This window comes from Anopheles maculipalpis, chromosome 2RL (assembly GCF_943734695.1).
Source record: "Anopheles maculipalpis chromosome 2RL, idAnoMacuDA_375_x, whole genome shotgun sequence".
NCBI lineage: Eukaryota > Metazoa > Arthropoda > Insecta > Diptera > Culicidae > Anopheles > Anopheles maculipalpis.
In genome coordinates this window covers 23,808,517-23,836,477 of record NC_064871.1, presented here as the reverse complement: position 1 = coordinate 23,836,477, position 27,961 = coordinate 23,808,517, and the positions used below count along the sequence as shown (strand labels likewise).

Sequence of the window (27,961 nt, the reverse complement as noted above, 5' to 3'; positions counted from 1 at the left end):
ACAAGGTGTTGCGCATATTGTCTACATTTAGGCGCCATCATATGCGTCCTGATAGTCGTGCTCGGGGCGTCGCTTCCAGTAGGGCATATCGTCCTCCTCGTAGTACTGATAGCGTGGGTAGGGTTTCCTCGGCTCGATGCTGCGCTGCCAGCCTCCTCCACCTCCACCGCCACCCCCATGGCTCGAGTGCTCGTACACGACATGTTCGGCTGCATGGCCTCCGCCCGCCCCGTTCGCCTTCTTCAGCCCATTCTGTGAAGGAAAGCAGTGCCGTGTGGGGAAAGGCGAAAGAGCGAGAGAAAGAGAAGGAAAAGAAAATCCAATTTGAGCCAACAGCTGCAGCTACGTACAGTGATGGTGGGCGCCTCCCGTGTGTAGGACCGCGCGGAACACCAGTGCGAGCGTATTTACCAAGGTGGAGAAGACGAGTGCGATCTTTGCCATGATCAGTGCGACCGCCGCCAGGACGGCTACCTTGCCAAGGATGACTTGCGCTATCATCGCCATCAGTGCCATCAGCGCCATCGAGAACATACCACCCTGTTTATGTTTGTGCTTCTTGCCACGGCCCTCTTCGGTGGGGTCGAGTAGCGCTCGTCCATCCACATCGACTAAACTGAGCTGGAAAAGTCGCGACAGAAAAAGCTCGTGCAGCTTCCGCAATAGTCCACTCCAACCAGAAAGACGGGCAACGTCAGTTGGAAGACGTGCAACACTAGGATAGTCGGAGTTTCGACGCACCGTAACGAACGGAGTCACACGAAATGTCACATTAGAATCGATAGCACGATCCAGGGCACGAAACACTTCACCACGAATACATTCCACCAATCGACCACTATCGAAGCAACTGCGGGCCCGATTCAGCAGGTGTCGCTGTAGTGTTGGAGTATGGGTATCGTTCGTAGTTGGTTCTTCTAGTACTGGATCTAACAACACTCGCGCCTCGGTAACGGATGATCCTCGAAGAAGGCATCCGATCACTAGCCCTAACCAAAAACAACAACTCCGCGACATCTCGTCGAGATCACGGCAGGTCCCGAAGCACCGGGAAACGAATGATAAATATCCGTTCGGTGACTGATGGGTGACAGTTTTATACCAACACGAAACGTTCTAATTTTTTGGGGAAATTAATTGCAACCACATAAAGCACTGCAACCATAGCCCAAAAAAGCATACATCAATGGATGAGTAGTGTATGCTCAGCAGATGCTCCTTCATAGGGTCTTGGCCTTGAAAAGCACCAGACGGAAAATGAGTTCGTTTTGCTAATTACTGTTCACTTTTTTTCATTTTTCCATTCCATTCTTGATTGTCTTGCTTCCCAAAACCTACTTCACCATGCCCAAGACGCGCATCGTCGTGTGCGGTGTCTTACTTCGAAAGAAGAGAGGAGTCAAAATTTGGGCAAAAACTTCGCCACCCTAGACCTCAAATGAATGATCGGCACAAAGACTGGTTTGGCATCGCATAGCAAATCCATCTACCGTAGAAGATGGAAAGAATCAACAAAGAAAGTAAATTCCAAACAGGAGCCAACTAGCAAGTTCTTCATTACGCTGTGAGCAATTGTGGATAAGTTGGAGTGCGTGGTGCGGTGTATGTGCATAGTGGATTAATTAGGCACAACATACATGCGTGTCAGCACGCTTGATTGTGGTGAAAAAAGGTAGCGAACAAAGCAAAGCAAACCAAAAAAAAAACTTTACCCACTCGCCGCCATCCCAACGAAAAAATGGGGTCTCAGATTTTCCATGCACATCTTCCATGCAACCCATCGCGGGTGAATATGTTTGGCTTAGTAACCCGATTCGGGCTCGGAGGTGCCCATTAGAGCGTAAAGTATGGCTTATTGACGTTTGTTCTTCTATTTGACTGCATCTGTTGGGAGGGAGATGATGCGATTGGGCATAATTAGTTACGCATTCTGCAAGGAACTTGCACTTTCTTTTTCGGAACTTTATGTGCTAGAACATCAATGGATAAATCAATTAATTATCAATCGCAAATCTGTTTCCATTGATCAATGATTCCGTAAAGAAGAATCCAATATAAGTTGGTGTGTTGTAAAATTCTTATAAAACATGTATTAGCAACCATTAGCCACTCTGTTACTATGGTCTGTGAAACAACGTCAATGCGGTTATTTTCGCGTGGGCGCCTGATGATATGCAATTTAATTTTTCAACCCTCGAATGGACAACGAGGGATGAAATAGTGTATGCAAGCCGTCAAGCATTGTAAACACCTGAACCGATTTGCCGTAGTTGTTTTTGAGCGAAACACAATTTCAATGTTGTATTTCATTTAAAGAGCTGATAAGGTTTTCTCGGTCCAAAAACAAACCACAAAAATATTTCAATTACTATGCCAATGCATTTTATTTAAACAGAAAACTCATAAGTTTCATATAATGAAAATACTGTTAAGTATAACTCCGATATTAAGAATCGGAGCTTTCTAACTTGAGTATAACCATATCACGGTTTACAACTCGCTTTGCAGGTAAACCATCATTCATAATACTGAGATATTCGAGGTTTTTGGTACACTTATGAAGAGCACATACTTGCGCTTATCTGCCTTCCTTCATCTACGCTAATGGCCACTCCAGGCAAAATTCCGTCCACTACTTCCCGTTCCAGCTCCATCCGGTAGCGATCGTTCATTTCGCTCTGTGGCCAAATCTGCGGTGACGAACGGATAATCGGGACCACCGCTAGCTGCTCCACCGCTTTGCGGATGCTGTTCTCGCTCGTAAAACTTCCGTTCGAACAACCGGGCTGTTCGATCTTTCAGCATTTGCTGCTTTTCATACTCGTAGAATTTATCTACCAGCGAGGAAGCTGTTTGTGGTTCGACGCGTTCATCCAGATTTAGAAACTTATCCTTCTTCTTGTAATAGCTGCTGCTTGTATCATGGGAAACTCCCGACCCATGGTAATCATCGTGTTGAAGATGATGATGATGATGCTGGTGGTTGTCAAAGTCGGGACTATCGGCGAGCGGGTTGTTGTAACGGAATGGTTTCGCACCGAACCCGAATCCACCTACGGTTCCATGACCGGCAAAGCCACCTCCGTAACCTCCGAAACCTCCACCGTAAAGAGACGGAGTTAGAAAGGAACCATAGCCAAACAGCCCAGACAGGAAGAGGGCTATTTTCCCTAGGATGAGAGCTTTTTTGCTGAGCAGTATTAGACCGCCGAACACGAGAGGTAGCAGTGTTGCCAGATTGAATTTAAGCCCAAGCAGGAACGGCACGATGAAGCTTTTGGTCAGTATGCGTGCTGTGGGGAGAATGGGAAAGTTTAGCGGAATCGCCGTCAGTTAAAGCGCACGTGAGAGAAACTTCCGGCTTGCATGCAACCGAGGAAAACGCTTAACCTTGAAAAGAAAGTAAGCTTTGTTGATGGGCGTTGTTTTATGTTTATGTTTTATGTTGCAGCGAAGCGTTGCAAGAACATGTTACAAAAGATAATATGTTTAAAAACTGAACTATACATTTTCATGTGAGTTTGAATAACGATAAGAAACTCAAACGAAAATTTCAAACATTTCTCACACCTACCTGTAGATTTTTCTTCGTACAGCGAGCGTTCGTCGTTCTGCACGGACGGATCCAGCACAAACTCCAGCAAGCCGGCCGCACCAATGGTGGGCCCAAGCTTTAACTTCAGCCCCGGATAGATGATGCCCATATCCCAGAGAAGCTGCCGCTGAGCCATTACGGCGCCTGCATTCTCCAGAATTCCTCTGCAGGGTGTCGGATTTCGAAGGTGCGCGTGAAAATGGCATGAAAAATTGCAATAAAAGAAAATTAGGACGTGCGAGGAACATTTCCACCACAATCCGGCGGGCTACCCAGTTCGTTGCCAGCAAGGTGGCAAAGCCTTCCACACCTTCACCGAGCGGTGGATCAGTGACGCATTGTAACGTGCGGGTGGGTTGATTCCGTTACGAATGTGCGTTTCGCTATCACCGTGCATTTGTGGGGGAAAAGATCAAAGCGACATTGCGAGTGGGCAGAAAGCATAGCACACCGGGAAAGGCATCAGAGGAAAACAGAATCAAATAGGTGTGCCTTTTTTCTCCCTCTTCTTTTTTTCTACCAATCGATTTTATCGTGGTTTGAGCTGTTTGATAAGGTTCGAGCGTAGGTTGAAACGCTAATTACTTTAATATGAGATTAATCGAAGGTAAGAGATACTTCCGCGAAGATGAAGGGGAAAACCTTTCCAATGTTGTGAAGAAATGAAAACCATCGATGAGGGTGTAATTCCATGTAATCGATTAGGATTTGGGTGTTAGCTACAGTTTAGAACCAATGAATGAAAGATTTATATAGAAAAAAGGTTCTATGAATAAATAATGCATCATATATAATTCTAGCATCAATGTGTGAATATCTTATGATATTTACAGAAGTGTCAATAAGGGTAGGAATGAAAAATGTGTAGAATGTATTTTTAAACACTAATTATAACGTATTGTAAATGTGTTGAAAGGTTCATACCAGGTAGTAGCAAAATACACAGCTTTCATTTGCCATATATACATTCAAATTTATTTTGTATAAACTTTTTTACAACATTTTAATTCATTTTCGAATTAGTAACAAACATTTTGCTGTGTCAATTCAACAATATCAAAAAATTTAGAACTACCAGGACATGTCTTAGCATTAGAATTGAAAAATAATCTAAGAAGAGGCTATGGAAATGATGGAAGCGTTGCTCGAATCCGACAAAGTTTTAGCATATTTTTGTTTTCATCGGTGCAAAAATGCTAAAAGCTGTTGGGAATTCTGATATTCTGAATACAACTTATTGGCAGTTGAAAATTGAGAACCTTGTAAATATATCTGGAGATGTTTTAACATTGGGAAAATGTCCAATGTCTATACAGATCTTAATCATATTCAAAAGAATTTAAATCTTAGAGATTTTGTAGAACGTTATCTCAACAGCAATAATAGCAATATAGTAATGGTCTGTCACTCTTTCAAAATTAGGATGAATTAAACTTGCTATTCCTATTGCTATTAAACTTGCTATCATGAATTAATAAAGTACGAATTTGTATTTAAGGTAGATCAATTAGACCACATCAAACACAGTACAACAACAGGATAATGTGCGGCAATATGTGGATTTAAAAGATTTTTCATATAACCTTTTTTTGTTAGACTTTCCGAAATTATGCCATTACCAAGTCCCGGTAGCTCAATACGAGACACCATCGTTCGGTTATCAAACGTCTCTACAGAACGCCCAGTGGCGATTTAGGTAACCGCATTGCCAGAAGCGGCACAATCCCACCCCAACGGCTCCATCGGTTGGAATGGAGAGTGGAATGTGCATAAATTAGAAGCAAAGTATTTCCATCCACGGTTTAAAGCTTGACGAATATTATAATGACACATCAGAAAGAAAGTCATCGGTGGCGGCACCGAGACACCCGCCGTCGTCATATTATCGCGTTGCCAAAGCATCCTCATCGAACGCGTGTGATGCGTTCGCTTCCTGGCCGCACTCATTTGTTTTTCGTTCGTTTCGCACTTGATCCGTAATTTATTCAAAAACAGACACACATATATACACATGCACAGTAAGCGTACGCACCCCAAAAACCCAACAAAAAGTGGAATATCAATTGGGTGCTCGCGGGCGTAAACACTTGAGCCCGTTCCCAATTCGGTACCGATTGACACAAATTCCATTCTGGCGTTTCCGTTTCGTTTCGGTCCTACTGGCACGGATTTACTGGCGTGCCGGCGTATGTGCGTGCCTGTGTGGATGTGAGGGTGCGGTGGTCAGCTGCTAGCGGTAACTTGCCTGAAGTCGAGCGGATCGTGATCGACAATGTTTGGTATGATGCGTGACGATGGGACAAGCGATTCGTCCTTGATCATGAGCACACCATTGGCGAGCGTGAAGTTGCTCGCCTCCTCGAGGAACTGCAGTGAAGAGAGGGCCTGCTGACCGGCACATTGGAGTAGCCCGGGCGAAGGTGTCATGCGTATGCAGTAGTCGAACGTATCGAGCTGTGCGCGGACAGTTGCCGCGAACAGGATCAAGGTCAGAAGCGAGCGCATTCTGAACGGAAGCACTGAGCGTAATATTGGTTCACACTGTTACGGAGGACTACACGTGCACATCACAGAAATTAAAGCACCACGATTACACACGTTCTCAAAGTGAGTATTCTAAGACACAGGATTGACACTTGACGTTCACGTGACACTACTCTCGGCACGTCTCAATGTTTTGTTTTAGTTGAACTTTACCCCGACGTTGCTCAGATGTACACTGAGTGCAAAATTCACTTCAAAAATGTGTATATATACTCCAACGGACAACTCAGGCTCGTTGCAGATCTGGTGGAAATTCTTCCCCCGCCAGAGAACTGTGAAGGTGGGAAAATAAGAGCGACTACTGTTGACAGCTGAAGAAGTCGCGCAAAGCTGATGCTCGACCGCCCCGTACTACAAATGCGAAAGAAATTTATATGTTTTAATGGTAAAACGGAACTCATCGTGGTGGGTATGGGAAGCAACTTCCCATAAGCACAACAATGCACCATCAACGCGCGACCAGACCAGGGATCCGTCTGATCAGCGATCCGTATCTCCGGCATTGCCTCTGTTCCCCTTTCCCTTTCGCTCGCTTTGATTTCAACCTTTGTCCACGTCGCGATTATGAGTGCACATTTACATAATCTCAAGTCCAAAATTACGTGCGCACTTTTCGCACCACCGTACCTATTTGTGCCGGGATTGTGCCGAGACTTTTGTCATGGAAGCTTCAAATTGAAAACAAAACGTTCCCCATGCTCTAGAGCTCGATCGGAAGGAAAAGAAAGGAAAAGTGCCCAGTAGGTGACTTACTTAAGGGGACATGATGGCGCCGGAGGTCGGGGATTTTCTCCGCTGGTTAGCTTTAACATGACCGATTGTTATACCGCTTCGTGCACTGTGCCGAAGAAAAAAAAAAAGGAGGAAAATGTTGCGTCTACATCCACCACTACATCATCATCATCATCATCATCATCATCATCATCATCATCATCACCATCACCACAACCATCCACAACCGAGTATGCCCGGGATAAGGCAAAGAATAAGGAGGAAATGCCTTACCAATATAATTGTATTTTTTTTTTCAACACAAGCGGTGTGAACAATACGGCACTGGACCGTCATAATTAATTATAAATAAATAAAAATAAAATGTTGCGTCTACAATACTTAAACTGACCCATGATGTCATTGCGGTCAGATTTGCTATGAAAGTAGGGAAACAAAATATGAACCACAAGATGAACCCATTGAACTAATTCAACTTTAACCCTTACGGTACCTTACGGCCCCAGATGGGGCAATCACTGAGACGCATCGTAATGCACGCTGACAAGGTAATCTGACCGGAAAAAGTGGAATATTTCTGCTTAACTCAAACATTGTTATTATACCACCCTCAAGGAAACCCTCAAAAGGGACACAATTGACAGGTAATTCAGTTAGGACAAGTTTAAGCCCAAAAAGGAAAAATGCAAACGTAAAGTCCTGGGGACGCTTCTACCCGTCTGGAGCAGTGGAGTTAATTTGTGGTCAGGTTGGTACACTACACGAAACCCAGGAAAAAGGCACAATTCTCCCTGGAGAAAACTAGCCCAAAAGCATAGTCATGTTCCGAAGGATGTAATCAGCGGAAGTGATTATGCAAAAAAAGGCCATTTTTCTGCCCATGGGTTGGGATTTGTATGCGGATTCACTCTCCCAGGTTACGGAACTCTTTGTAATTTCGCAGGGTTGTTTTTTACAGATGGTTTGTTGTTATAGCTTTAACTCGCCAAAAAGCTGGTTCCGTGGTTTGGGCGGCAGATCATCGTTACGGCCTCACGGTTTGCGTAGTCACTTAGTATGGCCGTTTGCGGGTGGTCGATGGGAAGATAAAGACATCCCACTTTCCATCAGGTGGTGAAGGTAGTTACAAAAAAAGCTGCATAGACTTTGGTGAGAGAACGCATGAACGCAAAAAAAGACGAAACAGAACTCAATTTCCATCCGAAATGGCAAATGCGTAGTTGGCGAAAAAATCCAACGGTTGCAATCATGCGAAAGTTCGTGCACCGAAAGTGAAAGTGACGCACAGTTCACGGGCTTGACCGACCGGTACGGGATGGCAGGAACGACAGAAATTGCAAAAGCTACAAAGAATGTGCCGAAAGTACGCGCCGTTCGCCACCGGAAGCGCTACGGACCGTATCATCGTGTCTCACAGTGGTTGGGTGTAATTTTTCGGTGAAATGAATATCTGTATTCGCACGCAACAATGCGACGAACTGGCGAGTTTTGGCCGTCCGGGGTCTCCCAGTCGTTAGTAGTTGGCCGTTTCGTCGACGCACTGTTGCGATTTTTTTTATTGTGACCTTTTTTTTAGTTTGTTTTCTCGGCTATATTTTTGCGAAAGTGATCTTTTGATGGAAAGATGCGTGAGCTCTCTGTTTTTTGTGCTCTCTTTTCCCTCGTAGATGGATTGGTGGCTGTTTTTTCGTACAGAGGTGGTAATTATTACAGTTGAGTTGTTGGGAAGAGTGGTTCCTCTTTGTGTTACGAGCGGCAGGGATATGAAGGATTTGTTAGCTTGCGGGACGAGGTTCTACGAACAATAAAAGTAAAAGCAAATGAATAAAAGTAGCTTTATAAGACTGTGAATTTTTGGGACAATAATGTGAGCTTGCAAAGCCTAATTAAATTTATTGTAAATAAATCAAACTTACGTAACTTTGAACAATGATTCACCGTGTTTGATTCATTTGAAAAGTATGTCTTATAATTTGTTTTGAATTGTGTTTTATTTTATTTTAGTTGTAGAAGTTTAAAATGTGTAGCTTTTATAAATTGGCACAGCTGAGCTAGGGAATAGGGAAGAAAGAGGTGCCGAGTTTTGAAGAAACAATTTAAATATTATTGTGAAATTTATTTTTGTGGGAATCAATAAAACGATGTTGTCTTTGAAATTATACAATTAAAAGAAATGATAATGTGAAAATATTAAAATAAGAATAAAGAAAGTAAAAACTACATAAAAACTAATAAAAAATACAAACAAATATTTATGACAAAAAACTATACGAAGACGTCCGAAACGTTTCAATCAAAACGTAAGATTCTTAGCAAAACACCTGCTCCTTCTTCAGCAAATTTCTTGTGATCTTTTGGCTTGCACAGTAGGTCAGTACGGGAATTATAGGGGAAAAATTCGGGGAAAAAACATTGCCCAAATAAAACGTTACTCAGTTGATGTGCTCAAAACCATGTCTCTAATTAGCATTAAAACACTTCCAACTCATCGAAATTGGGAATCCATTTGAGCTACTACTTCCATTGAACAGAGCACTCTGTGCACAAAATGTGTTGCCCTGGGTATGTTGAGTTGTGTACCCTTTTCCACTTGAGAGAGAGAGGGAGAGAGAGAGAAAGAGCTAAAAAAAGTAGGTAAACTGCAACACAAAGTAAGCACCAAAGTTGATTGATCGGGAAAATTGCAGAGGAAGGAAAAACTCACAATGTGAAGCTGTACGAACAACTGTTAACCTTTTAGCGCCATGCGCCGTGTGCAGCGCGTACTGTGGGTTTTGAGGCTGGGTGTGTGCACCCGGCGTACACTACAAAACCGGCACAAGCACAATTATATCCCAACTTAACCGGTTAACGTTTTCGTTCGTACGTGTTTTACGGTACGGTTTCATCAGCAACTGGGAATATGTTGTGCATATGTTTAAATCGCAATATCAAATAGATGCCCCAACACTTCTCACGCTAGGGAGGCAAGCTAAGCACACCAATAATCACTCCCAAACTTTACAATACATTTGCCAGCATGGGCGAATCGAAAGCCTAATACTTGAAGAGCATACAAACGGCCACAAGAAAATGAGAACAGAACAGAGAGTACTTTTCCCAAGATCGGTATATAACTCCATCTGCATGCTGCTGTTTGGATGGATTTTTCGGGAGGTAGGAAAATAAAATACTCTTGCACTTGAAATAAACAAAAGCACAGCAAAACCTGTACGAGTGTAGATAAAATATACCCTTCTTCATAAACTTACGGACGGTGAAACGCCCGAAAGCCGGTGCGTTTTTAGTTGTACGAGGCAGCATCATAAAAAATCAAACAGGTACTTCGGATATGGGCAGGAAAAGTTTCTCCAACCAACTGAAGCGTCGATGGGCTGGATGAGGGAACTGGGGAAACGAACGAGGTGAAGAACACCGAAGGCTCTTCGCCATAACAACTTCCTGATAAACAAGAAGAAGCAACATAAAAAATGATGGTTTGGTGGCAGCACTTAAAAGTAAAAATATTATCGAAAGCAACCGAAAGGTTGCTGTTGTTGTTGTTTTGGACGAGAAGGAACGCAAAAGTTGGAACGCAATCAAGTCAACCGTTTATTCGATACATGACGCTGTCCGAAAAAAAAACTTTCTCCAATAATGACCTGCACGTTCTAATTCAGGCTGAGGTTGCTGTTCGGGGGTTTGTTGACTATCCCTTGGCGTATTCAGTTGGTGGCGATGATGTGTAAAACAACAAGAAAGAGGATTTTTTTTTGAGTGTGTGTTTACTTTTCATCTCGACTCGAAAGAGAACTACGAGAACTTTGATCGCTACTGACGAACGATTATGTGGCTCGAAAGCAAAGGGAGTGTTGTGCGACCTGAAGGCGGAATTGTCCGACAACAGACAACACTTTCGATCTCAAGCAATACGTGGGCATTTTGGGGCACAGAAGTGCTCGAGAGTCGGCGTTTCTCGGCGTGCTTCTTGACATACATTGCACTTTCCCTTCCGGAATGGAGGGCGTATATGGGTTGGAATGGTGGGTGGAGGCGTGGTAAAGTGCTGGCGAGGCACTGGAGCTGGTACATCGAGAAAAGGAGCGAAAGGAGAACGTACAGAAAAGGTTAAGGACCGCACGGATGTACGACGGCTCGGCGACGATCATCACCAACCCGTAGAAGATCTCACTTTCCCAAAAGCCGGTTTTTCGTTGAAACTTCTCGGAGGAAAAACAATCACGACCACGCGTTCGTGGCCGCACAGCGACTCTTGCTGCCACCTTCCATCTTCGATGTGTGTGTATGTTGGGCATTTAATATTCTATTTTATTGGATTCGGTTCGGATGTGAATGATGGATAATATCTGTGTGTCTCTATCTTCAAGCCAGATATTCTCACCAAACTATGCCCATCCCAAATGATCATCCACTGGGACAGCTTTCTTTTTTTTTCGATTCATTTTATTTCATTCCTGTCAAATTTTTGTTTGGATTTGATTTCCATCCATCAACGCCCAAACGCCGTGGCGTGAAGCGAAAGCGGAAGGAAGCATTAAAGTTACAATAATTTAAACAATAAATAACAGAACAGATCATTCTTACAAAACCGTTCTTTCCTTCCTGTGCCCTGGCTGGTCACTTTCCCAAAAGTCACACAGTGCTGGGAGAGCGCGTTTGCTGTCAGATTCATGCGTGAATCATGGGGTGAGTTAGTGAACTTTTTGTCCTATACCTTATGTCTGCCCTAAGATCGCTTTATAAAAGGAGAACTAAAGAGTATCTACAGAGAGAGGGTCAGAATGTAGAGAGTGAACAGAAAACAGATGTAAGCGAAACAATGATCGTGACGGTTACCAGCGATCGTACTGCACGCCTTAAGAATGGTAGAACGTTGAAGTAGCCATTAGTGAGAAAGTATTAGCGAACGCACACTGTGCGCAAGTAGAAAGTGAAATGGAGCTAGTTTAATATAAACTTAACGTCTTTTTTAGTATTGCGTGACGGCTGGTTGAACGACCGTGGGCAGGCCAGTTCAAGCTGTGCCGGGGAAAGGGAAGACTGATTCTGATTCGCAAACAAACCGTTATCTGTCCAACGATTCCCTATTTGGTTTCGAGCCGAACCGGTTTTTGACAAAACCAATTCGCCGAAATTGGGAGCTCGTTCCTTTCCCCGGAAACCAGTTGACCTACTTTTCCGGTTGCCGACCGATCGAGATTCTGTCGATCGGTGGCGTTGTTCTCGTGGCCGTTTTTTGGGTTATTGCGGTGAGAGGCATCCTCACGCAAGAAGAACTATTTCTTCGGTGCGAAACAGCACACATAGATTTGTAGATGCGTAGTAGAGTAAGATACAGATGAAATGCTAATAGGTATGAGCAAGAAAAATAAAGATCGTTCACAGCAGTTGTACAGCAGTGACCTGAAAGTGGTGAGGCGCGCTCTTGTTGAGAGAAGATTGAGCGCAAAAGAAAAGCAACCGATCAAACGAACGACCAAGGTCGGTTAAGGTCAGATACTCAACCCACGTCAGTCACAAAAAAATAACTTCCAATTAGTAAATTGGACTACTTCCGACGCAACTCCCACGAAACACGTGCGCCCTCTAGCGGGAAACGTTTTCAGTCGGTTGCGGAAGGAAAAAACAACTGGAAGAGAGATTGGCCGGGGTCGGGGCATTGTGAAAAAGTGGAGCAAACAAACAAAAAAATGAAAAAGAAAGGATTGCTAAGCTCGCAAATAAATAACTCTTTCGCGCTGCTACACGCCGCGCCGAAAAAGGAACCTCAATCGATAGCTTGAATCCAAGGGCTCGGGTTAATAAATTAATTTAAATACGTTTTTCATTCATCTGTACTAGCTTTGTCGCCTTTGTCGTGTTTGTGCGAATGTGTTTGTGGGAATGTGTTCTCTCTACTGTACTGGGGGGGTTGGATGCAGGGACACACGGAATGGGGTGAGGCGGGTGAACGAGCGAGTGGGGTTGTTTTGCAAATAAATTAAATTAATCTAAGCTCGCCGTCCCGATCGCCAACCATGGTCCGGTGATCCTCGTGCCCTTTCCCTCTGATTTGTCTCTCTCGCTTTATCTTTATCTTTCTCTCTCACTCTTGTTAAACTATCTCCTGCCACTAGAGGTGTGAGGGTGTTTTTACGGATACTATCTTCCGGGAATGGATCCCGGTGATAGCATGGGGAAGGCTTTGTTTTGGGCGGGGTTTGTTTTTCCCAGGGACAAAATTCCTCGGGCAATTTGTGAGAGGTCCCGGTGGCAGGGGTGAATTGTGCCAACCCCTGTTCTCCACCAAGTCCTCTCCGGTGCTATGACGGTAAACTTCTTGAAACGGTACGGTACTGGCTGGCTTGGTAAGCCGGCCCGGCCGCTATTGGCTTCTCGCTACAATATGGCAAGCTTACTGAGCGTGAGCGCCGTAGGCCAGGTTCTGGGCGGCGTCCATCGAGCGGGCGTATCCGTGATGATCGTCGTACGAGCTCGAGTGCGAGTAGTGCGGGTGGGCAACGACCTCGTAGCTCTGTTCGCCCTTCTTGTCGAACAGCTTCTTGAGTGCGATGATGGCGGACAGGATGAGGGCGATCTTACCGACGATCAGAGCCTTGAAGGCGATCAGGGCCAGGGCACCGAGGGCGAGCGGGAGCAGAGCAGCGGCCTTCAACTTGAGGAGGAGGAGCAGAGGGAGGAGCAGCTTCTTGACCTTCTTCTTCTTGCCACGAGCTGCGGATAGGGAAAACGGAGGGACAAAAAATAAAGGTAGACGAAACGTCAGGCAGAACGAAAAAAAACCATTAATAGCCATTCTAGTGTTGGATCATCATCAGAGATCTTCCGGAGAGGATCACGTCGAAAGTGATGATATTAAGTGCAGCAGCAGTTGTAGTAACAAGTGCTTACCTTCATCCAGCGAGCGCTGCATGTCCTCGATCGATTCCTTCGGTACCTGGAACTGGAGGGTGTGGGTGCCAAGGAAGCGGGCGGCACGTTCGACGAGCAGTCCATCGATTTCGGATTCGCGGGCCTCTGGCTCAGCGGGCAGGGAGATGTCGTTCAGGGAACGGCCCTTCGGGGCGTCCTTTTCGGTCTGGACGAACTTGATACCGTCGGTGATCTCGAAATCTCCCTCGGCGGCGTCAGCTAGGCGTAGTGCACGCTCCTACAACGTCATCATGAGATTGATGTGATGATTCCGATTGCCAAGTTCAAGATGGGCCGAAAGAAAGAAAAATAAACCGAGAGAGAAAAAGAGAACAAATATAGGTTAGTGTGCAATCGGCGACAAATCGGTGAGATGTAGTCTTTAAAAAGCGACATTAGTGCTTGATGAGAGTTTTGCCCTTGTCTCCCCATCAAACGCTTTCTGTCTGCGGTAGCAGCGTATTGAGGTATGGAACCGATTTTCTCAAGGTCTAAATGTGGGTTGACCATAGAAGTCATGGATACCCAACCGGGTTTGAAGATCAACACCGGGGCCACAAATAGCAGGCTTTCCTTGCTGGCCGGCAGCAGAAGTAGTGGCATGCGTTGCTATTCGTAAACTGGCTTCTTATTTTGCAAGCATGACGCGATGTGGCTGGCAGTATCACCGAAGATGATAATTATTGTAACACAAATCAACGAACGAGTGGTGAACAGTCGCATGCCCAACTCTCGGATGGCCGGTTTTGGCGATGATTGCTTGCGTTTGTTTGTTTTTTTCTTCCGTTGGGCTGATTTCCCGTAGCTCACATATTCTCGCGATGAGTTTGCTTTGCCTACTGTTTTAGTCGCTCTCCTTATTAGGGTTCATTAGGTTCTCGATTGCACCAACGGTACATGAAACATCGTAACACAAACATAATGCACTACTTTCTTTAGGATGCAGCTGTTAAGCTTTTTTTCAATTTCTGTTCGACGAAACCTCCTGACAGCTGATCGACTGATCGTTACGTTTTCGCAATAATGCCACCAAACCAAACAAAAGTGACGGTCGATCGTGAGATCTTAGGTCGGGCGGCTTACCTTGGCGCACAGCACAATCGACTTTTCGCCACAGTCCCGCACGAACTTCAGGGCGGAGGTTAGTAATCCATCGGCTTCGGAGGATGGGGCGGCAACGGCCACGGCCAGGACGGCAAACAACACATAGAACTGCTTCATTGCTTTTTCGCTTGTACGCTTTCGCGGTTTTTGTTTCTGTTCTGGTTCTGTCTTGCGATCACACTGCGGTTCTCACAAACACTGCACACTGCAAGTCCTTTTTGCAATTTATTCCGCTCCTGCGTCACACAAACACACTCGCACTTGCACTGCCGGGATGAGTCCTAGCTAGGGCTGTTAATTGTCGGAAAGCAACCGGTGAACTGTGACTGGAAGACAATGCTGCCGCGGGTTTTATTCTCTTTCGCCAGCGCCAGCGATAACCGGGGCCGGACTCCGGTACTGGCCACTCGGGTCCGGGCGGTCCACCATCGGGTGCGAACGAGTCGGAGTGTGTGCGAGTCGAGCAGGACGGAAGACTGATGCCCGATCGCATCATCATCGCCATCATCACGATCATCCTCGGGCTTCCAGATAGCGGAGGGAGGCCTAGACAGACGAGCATATACTCACATACATACATACACACACACACACACGCGCCAGACACATGCACCCCATCGCTAGCTGTACCGTTGAGTTTTCTTTCACTTTACCCATCGACACACCTACACAAGGAGAAGGGAGGTTGAGTGACGAGGAAGGAAAGCTGCCCGACGATGGGGTTAGTTCGAGGCGGATGCGGCGATTGGCCTTCCCGGTACCGGTGGTGTTCACGATCACGATCATGGCTAAAGGTTGGAGAAAGAAGAAAGCACGATCGGGTTTCTGCCAGCGAACAGTCACCCCCTAGCCTCCTGTTTAGCCTTTCTCTCTCACTCTCTCTCTCACTCTCTCGCTCTCTTTTCTCGCAATCTGCAGCCCGGTATGGTGCCCCCATTTGGGGGGAGGTTTGAACCAAAACTGATCGCCGAGGGATGAAAGAGAAAAAGAGGTTCATCGCTTGTCCGTGCGTTGATGTTGTTCGTTTGTTTTCGGTTTTGAGTTGATCGGTTGCTCGTTGCTCAGCATTTTTCTTCTTCTTTCCCTATAGTTTGTAGCTTCTTCCATTTGGTGGTTTGATTTTTCTACTATCCTTCCACCCCTCCCCAAGTTCGATACCTTTCTTCTTTCCTAACCATTTCTTTCGCGTGGTAATGCGTGTAAGTGTGTGTATATTTAATTTTTTTCCTCGATCGCACGCATCTGCGGAAACGAAAGAAGCGTGCGCGGGTGCATACGTTCGTTGGAATTGACTCCAGATCGCACTAGTATCTCGCAAGGGAAGAGTAGCAAAAGAAGACTGGGAATGAACAACAGCGGCCAGCAGGGATCGGGGATGATGAAGTCAAAGTGGGGAAGGAACCATTTCGCTGGAACGGTGGGGATCGGGTAGATTAATTTAAATAATTTTCAAATATTTTTTCTCCGCAAACCCCATGATGATGTGAGGGAAGCACATGTGTGATTGCGGAGAGCAAATTCGAAGGTTTTCACCGCAACTATGCGCAACTGGACCTGCGCACGGCCGAAGTGGTCGCCCGTAGTATGGAACGCTTCTACACTTTCCCTCGCCGAATGATACCGTTCGAAATTTGTACCAAAAAATTATCGCACTGACACTTCGGAAAGGTCGTTTCGGAGTCTATTTTACCCATGTTTAGTACGCATGCGCGATCATATTTTCTGCCGGTTCGGTTCGAATGATCCCACCCGGTATAGCTTTATTCTTAAGAAAAAGGAATCGATCGAAGTATTAACATCATTTGTGGGTCGTGCGAACGAACTGCCCAGAGACATTGTGTCGCATCGCACCGATGATCAATATCAATCCGAAAATGCAAATCGCACACTTCATCACACGATTAGCTTGCGTGGAGTCGGAATCACATCGCATGATGTGCTGCTGCTGCTGCTGCTGGACAACGAAAGTTGTGTGTCAAAATTAGAATTTTAAAGTAGTACCACCGACTCGCATCGGTCTCCAAACGAATAAAGGAGCAGATTAGGAGCACTTTCTCTTGTGCGATTCGGATTCCTCGATTCCTGGCGGATGTTGAAATCCGAACCGAATCGGTCGATCAGGGTTGCGTTTGGTCGAGGTCGATCAGGGTTCAGTGTGGTTGATTTTTCTTTCACTTTACAAATTTGTGGGTCATTTGCTGGGTGGTAGCGATATTTGCATTTTGTTCCGTTTGGTTTTATCAATGGCATCCTAATGGATCATGCATTAGTGTGCTTTCAGTGGATGGAATACGATTCCTGTTCTTCTATTCTGATGATTAGTATGGTAGAGGAATTGCTCGTCAAATTTTGGCGAGAAATGGTGTTATCTTAGGTTGAGAACGGGCAAGAGATACATGTGAAGTTAGTCTTGTAGAATATTTGTACAAAAGAAAGTAAGGACGTAGATCAACGAAGAAGAGCTAATTTACATTCGTTTAAGGTTACATTTGAATAATGTACTGAGATTATTGATCCTTAGATAAATAGTGGTTTAATTAGTTTTCAAGTAGTGAAATGTTGTAACAACATTAGTTTTCAAACAATATAAGGCGTTGAAGCAGGGCGAGAAGAAATTAAATTTTTAATCAGTGAAACTGTTCATTACTCATTCACTAAATAATTTATTTAGATTCTGTTTTTTTAAATTCTATTATAAACCTTTCTTTTTTATTGTACTAGTTACAAAGATTATTCAAACAGATTGTATAGACCTGGCTAAATAAAGCAAAGTCATTTTATTTATTTTAAGTCATTTGTTTATTTTGATCTTAAATCTAATGAAACGTTTTGCTTATGTTTGTGTTAAAATTATTGAATAAATCCTTGTGATCTACAGGCTACATTGTTTTAAGGTAAAAATGTTTTTTTCAACTTTATATATTTTTTTGCGAACGAGAACGCCCGGAATAAGGCAAAGAATAAGGAGGAAATCATCATGTTTATGTAACATAGTCATCAAAAGAAGGCTTGACAATACGGTACATACCGTTATAATTTATTATAAGTAAATAAACGTATTTCTTTCCTTTGAATAAGTAAGTGTCATTTTTTAACTTTAAAGATGATTTTGAAGATGAGTTATATGATAAAAATGAACTTATTAAACGAAAATTTAAATACTATATGTTTGAGTTATTTCATTTAATGGTCTTTTAAATCTTATCTGTCCTTTAAGCTTACATATTGGTACAGTAATAACGAGATTGTTGAATTTTTTTTTTCGTTTTTTTATAGAGACTTAGAGTCTCTGGGACTACATTCGCCTCTCTAGCTTTTGAAGATTGAGTTGATGAGCAGCCAGTGTTAGAGTTAATCTCCGTTTTTGCTTTGCGGTTGTTTGCTTTTTGGATACAATAAATTATTTAAAAAATAAAGCCAAAACCATGATGCAATAACACCGATCATTTAGAATAAACTACCTCACCCCGTTTTCATCCATGAAAACGAAAGAGATGTTCCATGGTGCCGTTCAAGCTGGAAGTCACGGCACCGGCTAAAAGAAACTGACATTTTTCGGCGCAGGTCAGGTTTTCATGTCATTTGCTGCAGGTCATTTGCTTGTTCACTGTTTCGATTTGGTGAAACTTTTTTTGTTGGGAAAATGATCCTCAACATTTGAGATCCGTGATCTGGGATGTTTTGGAACGGTTGCTCGTTAGCCTTTACCGGCGGATCCCAAGGAGTATGTCCATATCTCGCATGATAGCATGATTGCATGTGTATGTGTGTAGTTAAGTGCGTGTTATTTTGTTTTACCTTTTCCATTCCGATATCGAACCTTATTCATCTGGGATAGTGTTCCTCTCGTTTGGAAAGCGATCGACCCGTTTTCTAATCAATCGCATCTCGTTGTTTCGGAGCGTCTCTGAATATATATTTTTTTCTCTCTGCTCCACTCTCCATTGCAGGCGTATTTCTGCGTGGAGTGGAAGTTCCCAGATCCCGGTCAATTTTGACCGTGTGGTGTCGTGCCTTTTTGTAGTTTCGAAAGTACAATTTCACATTCGATTCCTGGTGCACGGTCAAGTTCCGCGCATGTTAAAAAAATATCTACGGAACATAACATCACTAAAAACAACAACATCACAACCTACAACAGCGAAACTCTAAATCGGACGCATTCTCCTATTTCAATTGGTACAAAAAGGGGGAAAAACAGAAGGAAAAAGAAAAGGCTCCCTTATAGCCAAACCACCCAGCAGTCTCTTTCTCAGGGAACAGATAGTGTCTAAATGCTTGCTATCCCCGGGATCGCAGAGATCGCAGAGGTTGGACAGCGCCTTGGTGGACACCGCGCAGCAAGCCTTTTGGGGGAGGGCCATTCAGCCGTCGGATAGTCGGTGGGAAGGTAGGTGGCGCGAAAGAAGGAAATGGCAGGAAGAACAACACAACGAACAAAACGAAATAATCGGTCAGCGCCGGGTGAAGGAAATGCGGCGTACAAGATTTTTCGGTGATTGGAGCCTTTTTATTGATCCGCCGATTCGATACAATGGGTCCCGCAGTGCCTGGACTGTGGTGCCCGCAGCGCCGTTATTGGGATGCCGTGCTGGGTGGTGGTTGGCCGCGACGAAACACTAATTGTGACCTTCGCGCTGCGCCGCTTCGCATCGCCCATACGCGGGACCATTTATTGCACGATCATCGTCCATCGGCTTGGCTTTGGCCTTTTCATCGTCAACGATCGGGCCTGTCATGGTGGTTATCTTTTTTTGGCAGATAGTGAGCTGTTGCTGGTGGCTGCTTTTGTGTAAAGATTTTTTTTTTAGACACCATTCTTCCCGATTCCCGACGGAAGCAAAAACCCGTACCCTTGTGGGCTTTCGTCGTCAGCCGCGACCCAGTGAACTTCCAGCTATTGTACGCAGCGGGGAGGCTGGACGCCAACTTTGGAGGAGTCAAAAATAACCCTCCCCCACTGCTCTACCCCAAACTCGATGGCACAGTCTCCACGCATCAAACGGAACACACCAAATTGAAAAGCGCGAAAATCAAACCATTGATGAAGTCCAGAAGCGAAGTTCTTGGGCTCAGCCTCTCGGACATAAGCCGTTTGCTACCGTGGCTTAATGTGGCTCACTTTAATCTTACAGCCCCAGCGAATAGAGAATTGGGAAAAAGGGAAGTTAGTGTCAAATAAATATTCCTCGGTCTCCGCTCTTCTCACCTCCGCCAAGACCAATCGGGTGGGGCAGGTTTGTTCGGGAAACCTTATTACTAGGTCAAATTAGTGAAGGCAAGAATTATAGGCCATCCTCATTGGTGAATGTGTGCTGTATGTGTGGTGTGGTAACCCTTCCGATTTGGTGGCCTTCAGCGGATGGGACGCAAAATGACTGCGGAGGCGAAGCGACTATACCGAGAGGAATAGGATGAAAAAGAAAACGTTATTCATCCCGAGGGAACAGAGAATTCCGGGATGGCCCCAGATTACAGATCCACACCTCCGAGATTCTCACACACTTACATACATACACATCATGGCAACACACAATCCTACTCACGTGTACAAACATATTTCGGCCATCAGGGCACGCGAGGCACAGGAAATCCGATCCATATTCAACCCTCACCCGCTGCCAACAGTTGCTCCAACAGCCGACTACGGGTAGCAATTTAGCGGGACTTTTTCTGTGGCCGATTTGTGACTGTGAAGCAGGGGTTACTAGAAATGAGGGAATCCATTCCGAACCGATACGAATGTGAGCAGTTTTCAGAATGATGCATGCACGGAACACGCACACACACACACACGTTTGCGGTTGCTTGGCACGTTATTACATTTTATTAGTGAGCAAATTTGACTGTCTCTAATTTTATTGCAAAAGTTTTCCACTAGCGCCGCTCGTTACGATTCGTAGAAAGCTAGATAAAAAGTTTTTCCCATTGCAGGCAACACCAACAGCCTGATGTTTCAAAGCAAAACGTAGCGCGGGTAGTATGAGTCGTTGCAGTGGACCGGAGGGATTTTTGATGCAATTTGTATGATAAATCTGGATTCACATTTCCGGCCTTAATGTAACGATGTGCAGTTATTCGAAGTGTTTGGGAGCAGAACAGTTTATAATGTTGGCATAAACGTGGAAAAAGTTTTCCTTTAAATCACAAGCAGTATGCTGATCTCAAAGCTTGGTGAGTTTAGCCAATTTGGATGAAAGGAATACGTCGGAGAATATGAGAATTTGTAAATGTTGTTTTGTTTGCTTTTATTTTTATTTATTTATTTATTTTAAGTATGATCGCTTAAAAATTAGCTATTGTCAAAAATTCATAAATGTATTGAATAAATTAAATGTTTGTAGTTGTTGCTGTGATTTTGCACCAGTTGATGTATTTTAATTATATGTGAATCTAGGATTTTGTCACAGGAATATTCTTCTCTTATTATATACGAGCGGGTTTTTGCTCGTTCTCTTCTAAAATTCGAAACCAGCAAAGCAAAAAAATAAAAAATAAAAAGCAACGTTTTACTGCACACGTAAGCTGGATTTAAAACACAATGTATTTTTGTCAGTGATGATAAGAGCAGCTAATTTTTATGAAAAAATGGTAACATTGCAATAGAGCGCGCTATTTCCACACAAAACACGTACTAAGCTTTTTAAAAGAACTCTCGGTGAACTGGGGTAATCTGATCTAATTTTCTTTCAAAGCTCTTGTCAGCTTTACTGGTCCCTATAGTCAAGGGATTAGCTAAGGATTTATTGTAGTTACCATAGAAGTGGTACGCATTTGTGTCGTCTGTATATAAAACTCGTACCTCTTAGAGCACACCATCACACCAGAAAAGAGACACCTCCGTAACTGGTTGGGACCTTTTTATCGGGGTCCATCGCACCAAACCCATCTTGAAGTAGATACAATCGAATGGTTTATGAAATTGTGGGATTTGGATCCTTTTACACGTTTTTTTGGGCATTGTGTATTTGTGGTTCGTGACATTAATGGGATATGGAAGGATTCGTACGATTCGCACGAAACGGTAGGGTTCCCCTTTTCCATCAAGGTAACTGGGAAAGAAACAAAATCAAAGTGAGACATTAACAAAGAAGCTTTCATCTACCGTTAAGCTGTTGCTGGTGATTATGGCGATGCTCATCGGGCGTTAATTTGTGTTTGAATGGTTTTTAAAGAGACTCGATTCTAGTTGGCATCAGCTGGGCCAAAAAACAAAGAAAACGTTGTTCGCTGACAGCCTGACGCCAATGAGAAGATTAGAGCTCCGATGGAGCATTTGCTGATTGTGTGTTTGCGGGGAGCAGAAGTATGTTAATTAACGTAGCGTGAATTAGTTTATTCCGTTGAAAGCAAGCAAACTGTCTTGACACTGCTTGTGTGTGTGTGTGTTCCTCTTTCTGCTGTGAATGTAGTGCCATAATTCTTTCTTACTCGTACGGTTGAAGTGTCCACAAATAGAGCAAATGCCGCTGCTGAAAGAGCTTTGACCGATTGGCAAAAAACGATTAGTGAAATGATGGAGGTAAATATGGGCAATGTAAGGTAAAGCTAAACGAGCCCCCATTTTTCCTTGGACGCGCTGGGTTGGGCGAATCGCGTGAAAGTGAAGCAAAAAAGCTTCACTATGAGTCTTCACCGTGCATAGGTTATTATGGAGCATTGAAGATCGGCGTAACGGCCACGTTCAGGGCCACAGTTTAGGTTCCGAGAGTTGGTCTGGCCGCTGGAAGGCTGAAGTGCCCATATTGGGAACGGTTGGGAAACCGTTTAGTGTGAATCAATTTTCCCGCGTAAAAAGGTGACTGTCCCATGGGGTGGAAACGATCTCGGGCTTGGGTGGAAAATTGGAAAATAATTGTGTACCGATAGCCCCATACACGAGGAAGACGGTGGGTTTGGGTGCGCGACAACGTGGGGTGATGATCGCCGAGTTACCCGCAGTATCACCTGGGGTCGACACTCTGGCCCAACCGGCCTGGTCATTGGCACAACGGGGTGGGTCGTCGCACGCTGTGTGTCGAGCATGTGCGTTGTGTATAGTTTTTGTATGCTTGCTGCTTCTTCTCATTTGGGAAATAAGCAGCGCACCGTGGGCCGAGATCGGTAGGCGATCGACCGATACCGGTCGAAATGGAAATGGACTCCCATTTCCAGCGCGGTGGAGAAAATGCGGACGCAGGAATATTAAAAGTACATCCGATTGCCACCGTCCGTGTTTGCCCGTTGGTACACGGGCGTCGCACTTTCTCAAAAATTGCCACTGCTTGCACACGCACAAACACACACACACACGCATAGGAACGCATGGTCGAAGGATTGAAGACTTGCGAATCGTACGCCATTGAACTGGAGCGAATCAATTTTCCAAGCACCGGCCCCGGTTTTGCCATTGAGTTGCGATGGAACGAAAATTGTTGGCGCGGCCGTGTTACCCTCGGATGTGGGTTGTGCCAGGGCCACCCTCCTTTGGCCGGATGATTACTCCTTCGTGTGTGCGTTTATGTGTTGCTGTAAGTACGGTTAGCAACGGGGACACGACATGGTCCCGGTGGTGGTGGTTCAAACTGAATGGACGCTCGGGCAAACCAGAGTTCAATGGAGGGATTAGCGCGTGATAAGTCTACGGATGGGCCGTGTGAGGTGAAAAGTGGTGTAGGTGATAGAAAAAAAAGGCAACAGGCCCAAAGTTTAACATTTTTCTCGTCTCTTTTTTCCCTCCTAGTGTAGCGCTCTTCCAGATGATGGCTTTATTGTGAGGAAATTGATTGACGTCATTATGCGTAATTCAAGCTATGGGGAAGCTGTGGAACCTAGAGCTATCTACGGAAGATTAGACGCAGTATGGACTATGGCTTTTCACGTGGAACAGCTTATGAAAATATATAACTTTTAATCCTATTCGTTGCCGGGAAATGGTTGAAATTCGAGGATTACGATTGCGCTGTGTCATGATCGAAAGCAGTATCGAAAGGACATGACTGCGTATTGGACGAATTCGCAAACTAGACAGCCAGAAAGGTTTTATTTCGCCGAGCCATCCAAAATCTATAGCCCTGGAGTAGGATGCGTAAGTGGTTGTAAACAAAGAGGGACGATATCAAGCTGAAAACATCAACAATCGAACCATCATCATCATCGCTGCCAGCAGCAGCCGACAATTTCAGACGAAGTAGGAAAAGAAGTTACAAAAAAATGGTGCCACTTTCTCAGCCAGCTTCGCCTGTCCAGGGCTGTGCGTGAGTGTGTGAATGCGCGAGGAATCCTGTTTGTTTCGCATTTATTTGGTAGATTGATGATGAGTGAAGGCGACTGATGTGGAGAAGGTGTGTGTATGCGTGTGCTTGTGAGCTGAATTCAGCGAAAGTTCGGTGACAGCACCACCGCCGAGTCCGAGTCCGCCCAAGAGTTGTCACGCGTTTGTCGGCTCATCGTTCGGAGAGGGTGTGGATTGCGTCTTGCCTTTTTTTTTCGCAGCAAAAATGCATACGAGAAGAGAAAACAGCAGGAATTTGACACGCACCTGTGAGTCATACAGACACTCACATTGCGTTGGGTGGTCAATGTAGAACATCATCCTAGAGGTCTACCGGGCGAACAGAGAAGCAACAAAGTTGTGAAGGATGGATCGTTTTCGCTGGAATGTATGCAAAGCGTAATTGAATGTCAACTTGCTATACGAAGCGAAGAATATAAAGCTCTTCTAGCTGGCAGAGCAGACATACTACCCAACACGGGAGATCCTCACCGAAGCGAACCAGAAACCGCGGCAAGGTGGCCTGAAAGTGAAAGCGATACGGTGTGAGTACGATTTACTACTGCTCGACTTCGCACATGTGGTCCGTCCGTTTGGACGAGTTTTCGAAATGGACTCCGTTCATTGCCATTGCCAGGGCAACCGTTTTGACAGTGAGTGTGCAATGGACGGTGCTGTCTCCCGGTTCCGCGAATGCGACATGTCATACGACCGCAGGAGGGGTAAAATGCTTCCCAAATCGGCATGCGAATTATAGCAGCAGTCTTTTAGCAACACTTACACTCACTCACACGCTGACCATTGCTTTACCAGGCTCTCTAGACTGATGTACGATTTGCTTTCTTTTCTCTCTGCCATTTTATTTCCACAAATAAACCACCCAACATGCTGGTGTCCCGGTGAGGGTTTTGTGTGCAGTCCCACGGTTCCTTTCTTTCTTGCTTGCTGCGGTCTTTTGCCAAACAGGTGAATGTGGGCGCTGAGCTGCGTGCCAAAATTTGCATATGGTGACAAAGTGCCGGTGCATTCCGTTGGCAGATTGTGGGCCACCGTCAAGGAACGATCGTTCGCTCATCGCCGTGTGCGAGGATTGAGGCTAGAATTCAGGTGGTACGCATACAAACACACGCTGGTACACACAGGCTGGAATTTTGGGCGATAGCAGCTTTCGCTCTCAACGGACACGGGTGGCGCGTGAGCAGCATGTGCATGAACGCGATTGAGTCCACGCGAATGGCCGCAGGCGATCATCCGGTACTTTTGGATGGATTTTTTTTGTGTTGCTGATTTCTGTACTGTTGGGTGTGTTTTGCAGGATTAATCGACGGTGATCATTGATGTGATGATTGAATGGGTAAATGAATGAGAGAACAGCAATATTTAGGATTCGATAGATTTCGGTTTTTCTGCATGCTTCGAGCTTTGTTGTAAGAACACGTAATTTCCTTACAATGTTAAAATTAATAGATTTAATCTGATAGGTAAATTAAATTTATTGTTTCTAATGAATTGTTCAATAGACAACCGATTTTTGTAGGAAGATTTTTATCAGAAATTTTTTTATCAGGGCCTGGTCTGATTATTTGCTTTGGCCTCAATATCATTACGAAGGTTCTCGGACCAAACTAAATAAAAGTAACTCAACTTTATTGACAATTTTTCATAGCCGCAGCTCGATTAAACCGTATTCAAGAAGAACTTTACCAGCTGATACATCTGCGCTACGCTTTCCACCGTTTGTTTCAACCGTCCGCACTGCCATCGCCCATTGTTACCGGACCGGCTTTGATGCAAAGCTGCGACTGAAGCTTGATGATGATTGCGCAGCCTGCAGGCATGCGACGGCGTAGGTACGTATCCTACATCCTGCTTGCACCGATTTCACTACAAGTCTTTCGTAATGGGTTCGGCATTTCCTAAGGGTGTGGTGTTGGAAAGTTTCGCGCGGCGCATCACCATCGCTGGGTTGCGTTGACGGTCATCCAGCAGCAGGATTTGGAGGCGACGAGATCCTCACGCATATACCGTTAGTTGGTTAGGGTTTTTGCCGGCCCAACATTGGGGTGGAAGCTTTTCCATAGGGGCGCACGGAACAATGCGAGCCAGACCGGTTCCAGGAGCAACGGTACTGCCCTCTGCAGCTACTACTTCCGTGCCACTTGCTGGTACCCAAAATATTGCTGGCTGTTGATTAGGGATTTGCATTATTTATGGTACTGGCTTCTTCCCTGCCCGAAAACAAAAGGCTTCCCGAGACCGATTACTGCCGGAAAGCGAGAATTAGGTTGAACCGTTGGTTGACCAAACGGTGGTAACTGGCAAAGTCGGTTCGCAGCATCCGGAGGTTCGAAATCGTCGTCGCCGTTGCCTCGCATTGAGCTTTCGGGGATTCCGATAGCTGAGCGTGCGCTTATTTATTGCCGTCAATTAAGGTATATTCTTTGCATTAGGTCGGGCGGCATGGCGTGGATGCCTCCTTCCGCTTTGAAAATTTGTCCATAGTCCCCGATAACCATCGGTCAGGCAATTTATGCAGCTTCGTTCCATCGGTCGCGAGTCGTCCCGTTCGGTGGAGTGAACACGACCCGCTGCGCCAGGAAAGCATGAATAAGATTCCTAGTGGGTTTTTGGGGAGGGAAAAACGTTTTGATTTGCCTCTTTTAGATGTTGTTTTACAAATTTTTTCTCTTCTTTTTCGGGTGGACAAGATTTATCGCTTCATTCGGTAACCCTGGGTATTCAAATCCGGGAGAAATCGCACAGAATCCAATCGGAGTGTTGAGCTGACGTTTGATAAATGCAGAAATTGGTACACAAAAAGGAACCGGATAACACGATAAGGGGTGGCGATAAGGCAACCAAGTCTCGAGATTGTGCTGGTTTGGCCAAGTTCGACTGGTCAGTAATTAGTCGGTGCACACGCACAAAAACAAAATGCTGAGGTCGGAAAAACGGAACGATCGGAGTTTTTCCTGTATGATCAATGGCCACAGTAGTACTTAGAGTGGTGGGCCCATTTTTCATCTGGAATGAGTTGTTTGTTTTTGTGTTGCTTTCCCCCTTTTCGCTGTTGCTTCCTCCACACAGTTCACAGTAGTGTGATGGAATGCTTCCGTAAAACAAATAAGCACTAAAAAGGCATGGAATTGCTGGATCTCTTTGCTTCTTCTGGCGGACGCTCCAACGTACTGATCGCTTCGCATAAAGACTCCATTAGCGGAATGTTCGTGCGTTTTCTGCGAGTGTCTGGTTGGCTGTGTGTGTTGGTTGTTTTTGTGGCTTAATTTCCCCCTCAATGCGTACCGGGGAAGGTGGGAAGGAAAAGAGTAAGGAAGGAGGCAAAGAACCTCCCTCGAACACTACAAAACGTACCATTTCAGCAACGAGCCACCATTAATTTTCCAATCATTGATTGGTAGCATTGTGAGGTTTGGATTTTTGGTCCTCTGGTCCAATTTGGCAATTCGGCCGCAAAGAAGCCATCGCTCAACGGTCGACGGTAGCCAGAAACTACCGGATCACTGGACGGCGTTCGCCACGAATCAAAATTAATTTTCCCTCGTTAACCACATTTCTCCGGCTATTTGTGGAGCGCGGTTCCTCGAACCGCCGCTTTGCGGTTAGAGGTCAGCAGCAAAACGCAAACTCTAACTCAAACGAGCGAACGTGTGGGCGCACTGACTCCGCTGCTTGGGGTGAAAATACAGTTAATTTGTAATGGAACTAGATGCGTCACGGTGGCAACAAATCTGGCGCTTTCGGGTTCTGTTTATCGAATTGTAGCGATCGAAAGGATGTTCATTTGAGTTGACGCACCTTTT

General features: G+C 45.0%; 8 protein-coding genes across 9 annotated transcripts in view; 4 read left to right on the top strand and 4 right to left on the bottom strand.

The window, feature by feature from the left end:
- LOC126558142 (uncharacterized) overlaps positions 1-27,961 on the top strand; it is a 459,948-nt gene that overhangs the window by 3,931 nt on the left and 428,056 nt on the right. The window lies entirely within an intron of this gene.
- Positions 1-27,961, bottom strand: part of LOC126556783 (protein dispatched) — a 383,943-nt gene that overhangs the window by 87,533 nt on the left and 268,449 nt on the right. The window lies entirely within an intron of this gene.
- The window catches only part of LOC126557230 (band 4.1-like protein 5), a 252,065-nt gene that overhangs the window by 73,281 nt on the left and 150,823 nt on the right, over positions 1-27,961 (top strand). The gene's annotated exons all lie outside the window — the stretch shown is intronic.
- The window catches only part of LOC126565588 (transmembrane protease serine 9-like), a 307,009-nt gene that overhangs the window by 147,859 nt on the left and 131,189 nt on the right, over positions 1-27,961 (top strand). The window lies entirely within an intron of this gene.
- The window catches only part of LOC126559071 (RNA-binding protein pno1), a 454,598-nt gene that overhangs the window by 307,280 nt on the left and 119,357 nt on the right, over positions 1-27,961 (top strand). The window lies entirely within an intron of this gene.
- On the bottom strand, positions 12-1,120 carry LOC126558999 (uncharacterized). Its single transcript, XM_050215094.1, has one exon. It carries the CDS (start codon positions 1,015-1,017, stop codon positions 343-345), a length of 675 nt encoding a protein of 224 aa, XP_050071051.1. The 5' UTR covers positions 1,018-1,120; the 3' UTR covers positions 12-342.
- LOC126559427 (uncharacterized) lies at positions 2,602-5,983 on the bottom strand. Its single transcript, XM_050215582.1, has 3 exons — positions 5,841-5,983; positions 3,575-3,759; positions 2,602-3,293 (listed from the first exon to the last, which is right to left on the bottom strand). Exons 1-3 carry the CDS (start codon positions 5,915-5,917, stop codon positions 2,602-2,604), a joined length of 954 nt encoding a protein of 317 aa, XP_050071539.1. The 5' UTR covers positions 5,918-5,983.
- LOC126558996 (uncharacterized) lies at positions 13,266-15,004 on the bottom strand. Its single transcript, XM_050215088.1, has 3 exons — positions 14,867-15,004; positions 13,763-14,021; positions 13,266-13,585 (listed from the first exon to the last, which is right to left on the bottom strand). Exons 1-3 carry the CDS (start codon positions 15,002-15,004, stop codon positions 13,266-13,268), a joined length of 717 nt encoding a protein of 238 aa, XP_050071045.1.

Bases quoted from the DNA above. Each gene is read 5' to 3' on its own strand.
- LOC126558999 (XM_050215094.1), bottom strand. From the start codon at position 1,017: ATGTCGCGGAGTTGTTGTTTTTGGTTAGGGCTAGTGATCGGATGCCTT.
- LOC126559427 (XM_050215582.1), bottom strand. From the start codon at position 5,917: ATGATCAAGGACGAATCGCTTGTCCCATCGTCACGCATCATACCAAAC. The intron at 3,760-5,840 runs GCAAGTTACCGC...GACACCCTGCAG, and splicing joins CACGATCCGCTCGACTTCAG to AGGAATTCTGGAGAATGCAG. The intron at 3,294-3,574 runs GTAGGTGTGAGA...TTCTCCCCACAG, and splicing joins GTACGAAGAAAAATCTACAG to CACGCATACTGACCAAAAGC.
- LOC126558996 (XM_050215088.1), bottom strand. From the start codon at position 15,004: ATGAAGCAGTTCTATGTGTTGTTTGCCGTCCTGGCCGTGGCCGTTGCC. The intron at 14,022-14,866 runs GTAAGCCGCCCG...ATGACGTTGTAG, and splicing joins CGATTGTGCTGTGCGCCAAG to GAGCGTGCACTACGCCTAGC. The intron at 13,586-13,762 runs GTAAGCACTTGT...CCCTATCCGCAG, and splicing joins GCAGCGCTCGCTGGATGAAG to CTCGTGGCAAGAAGAAGAAG.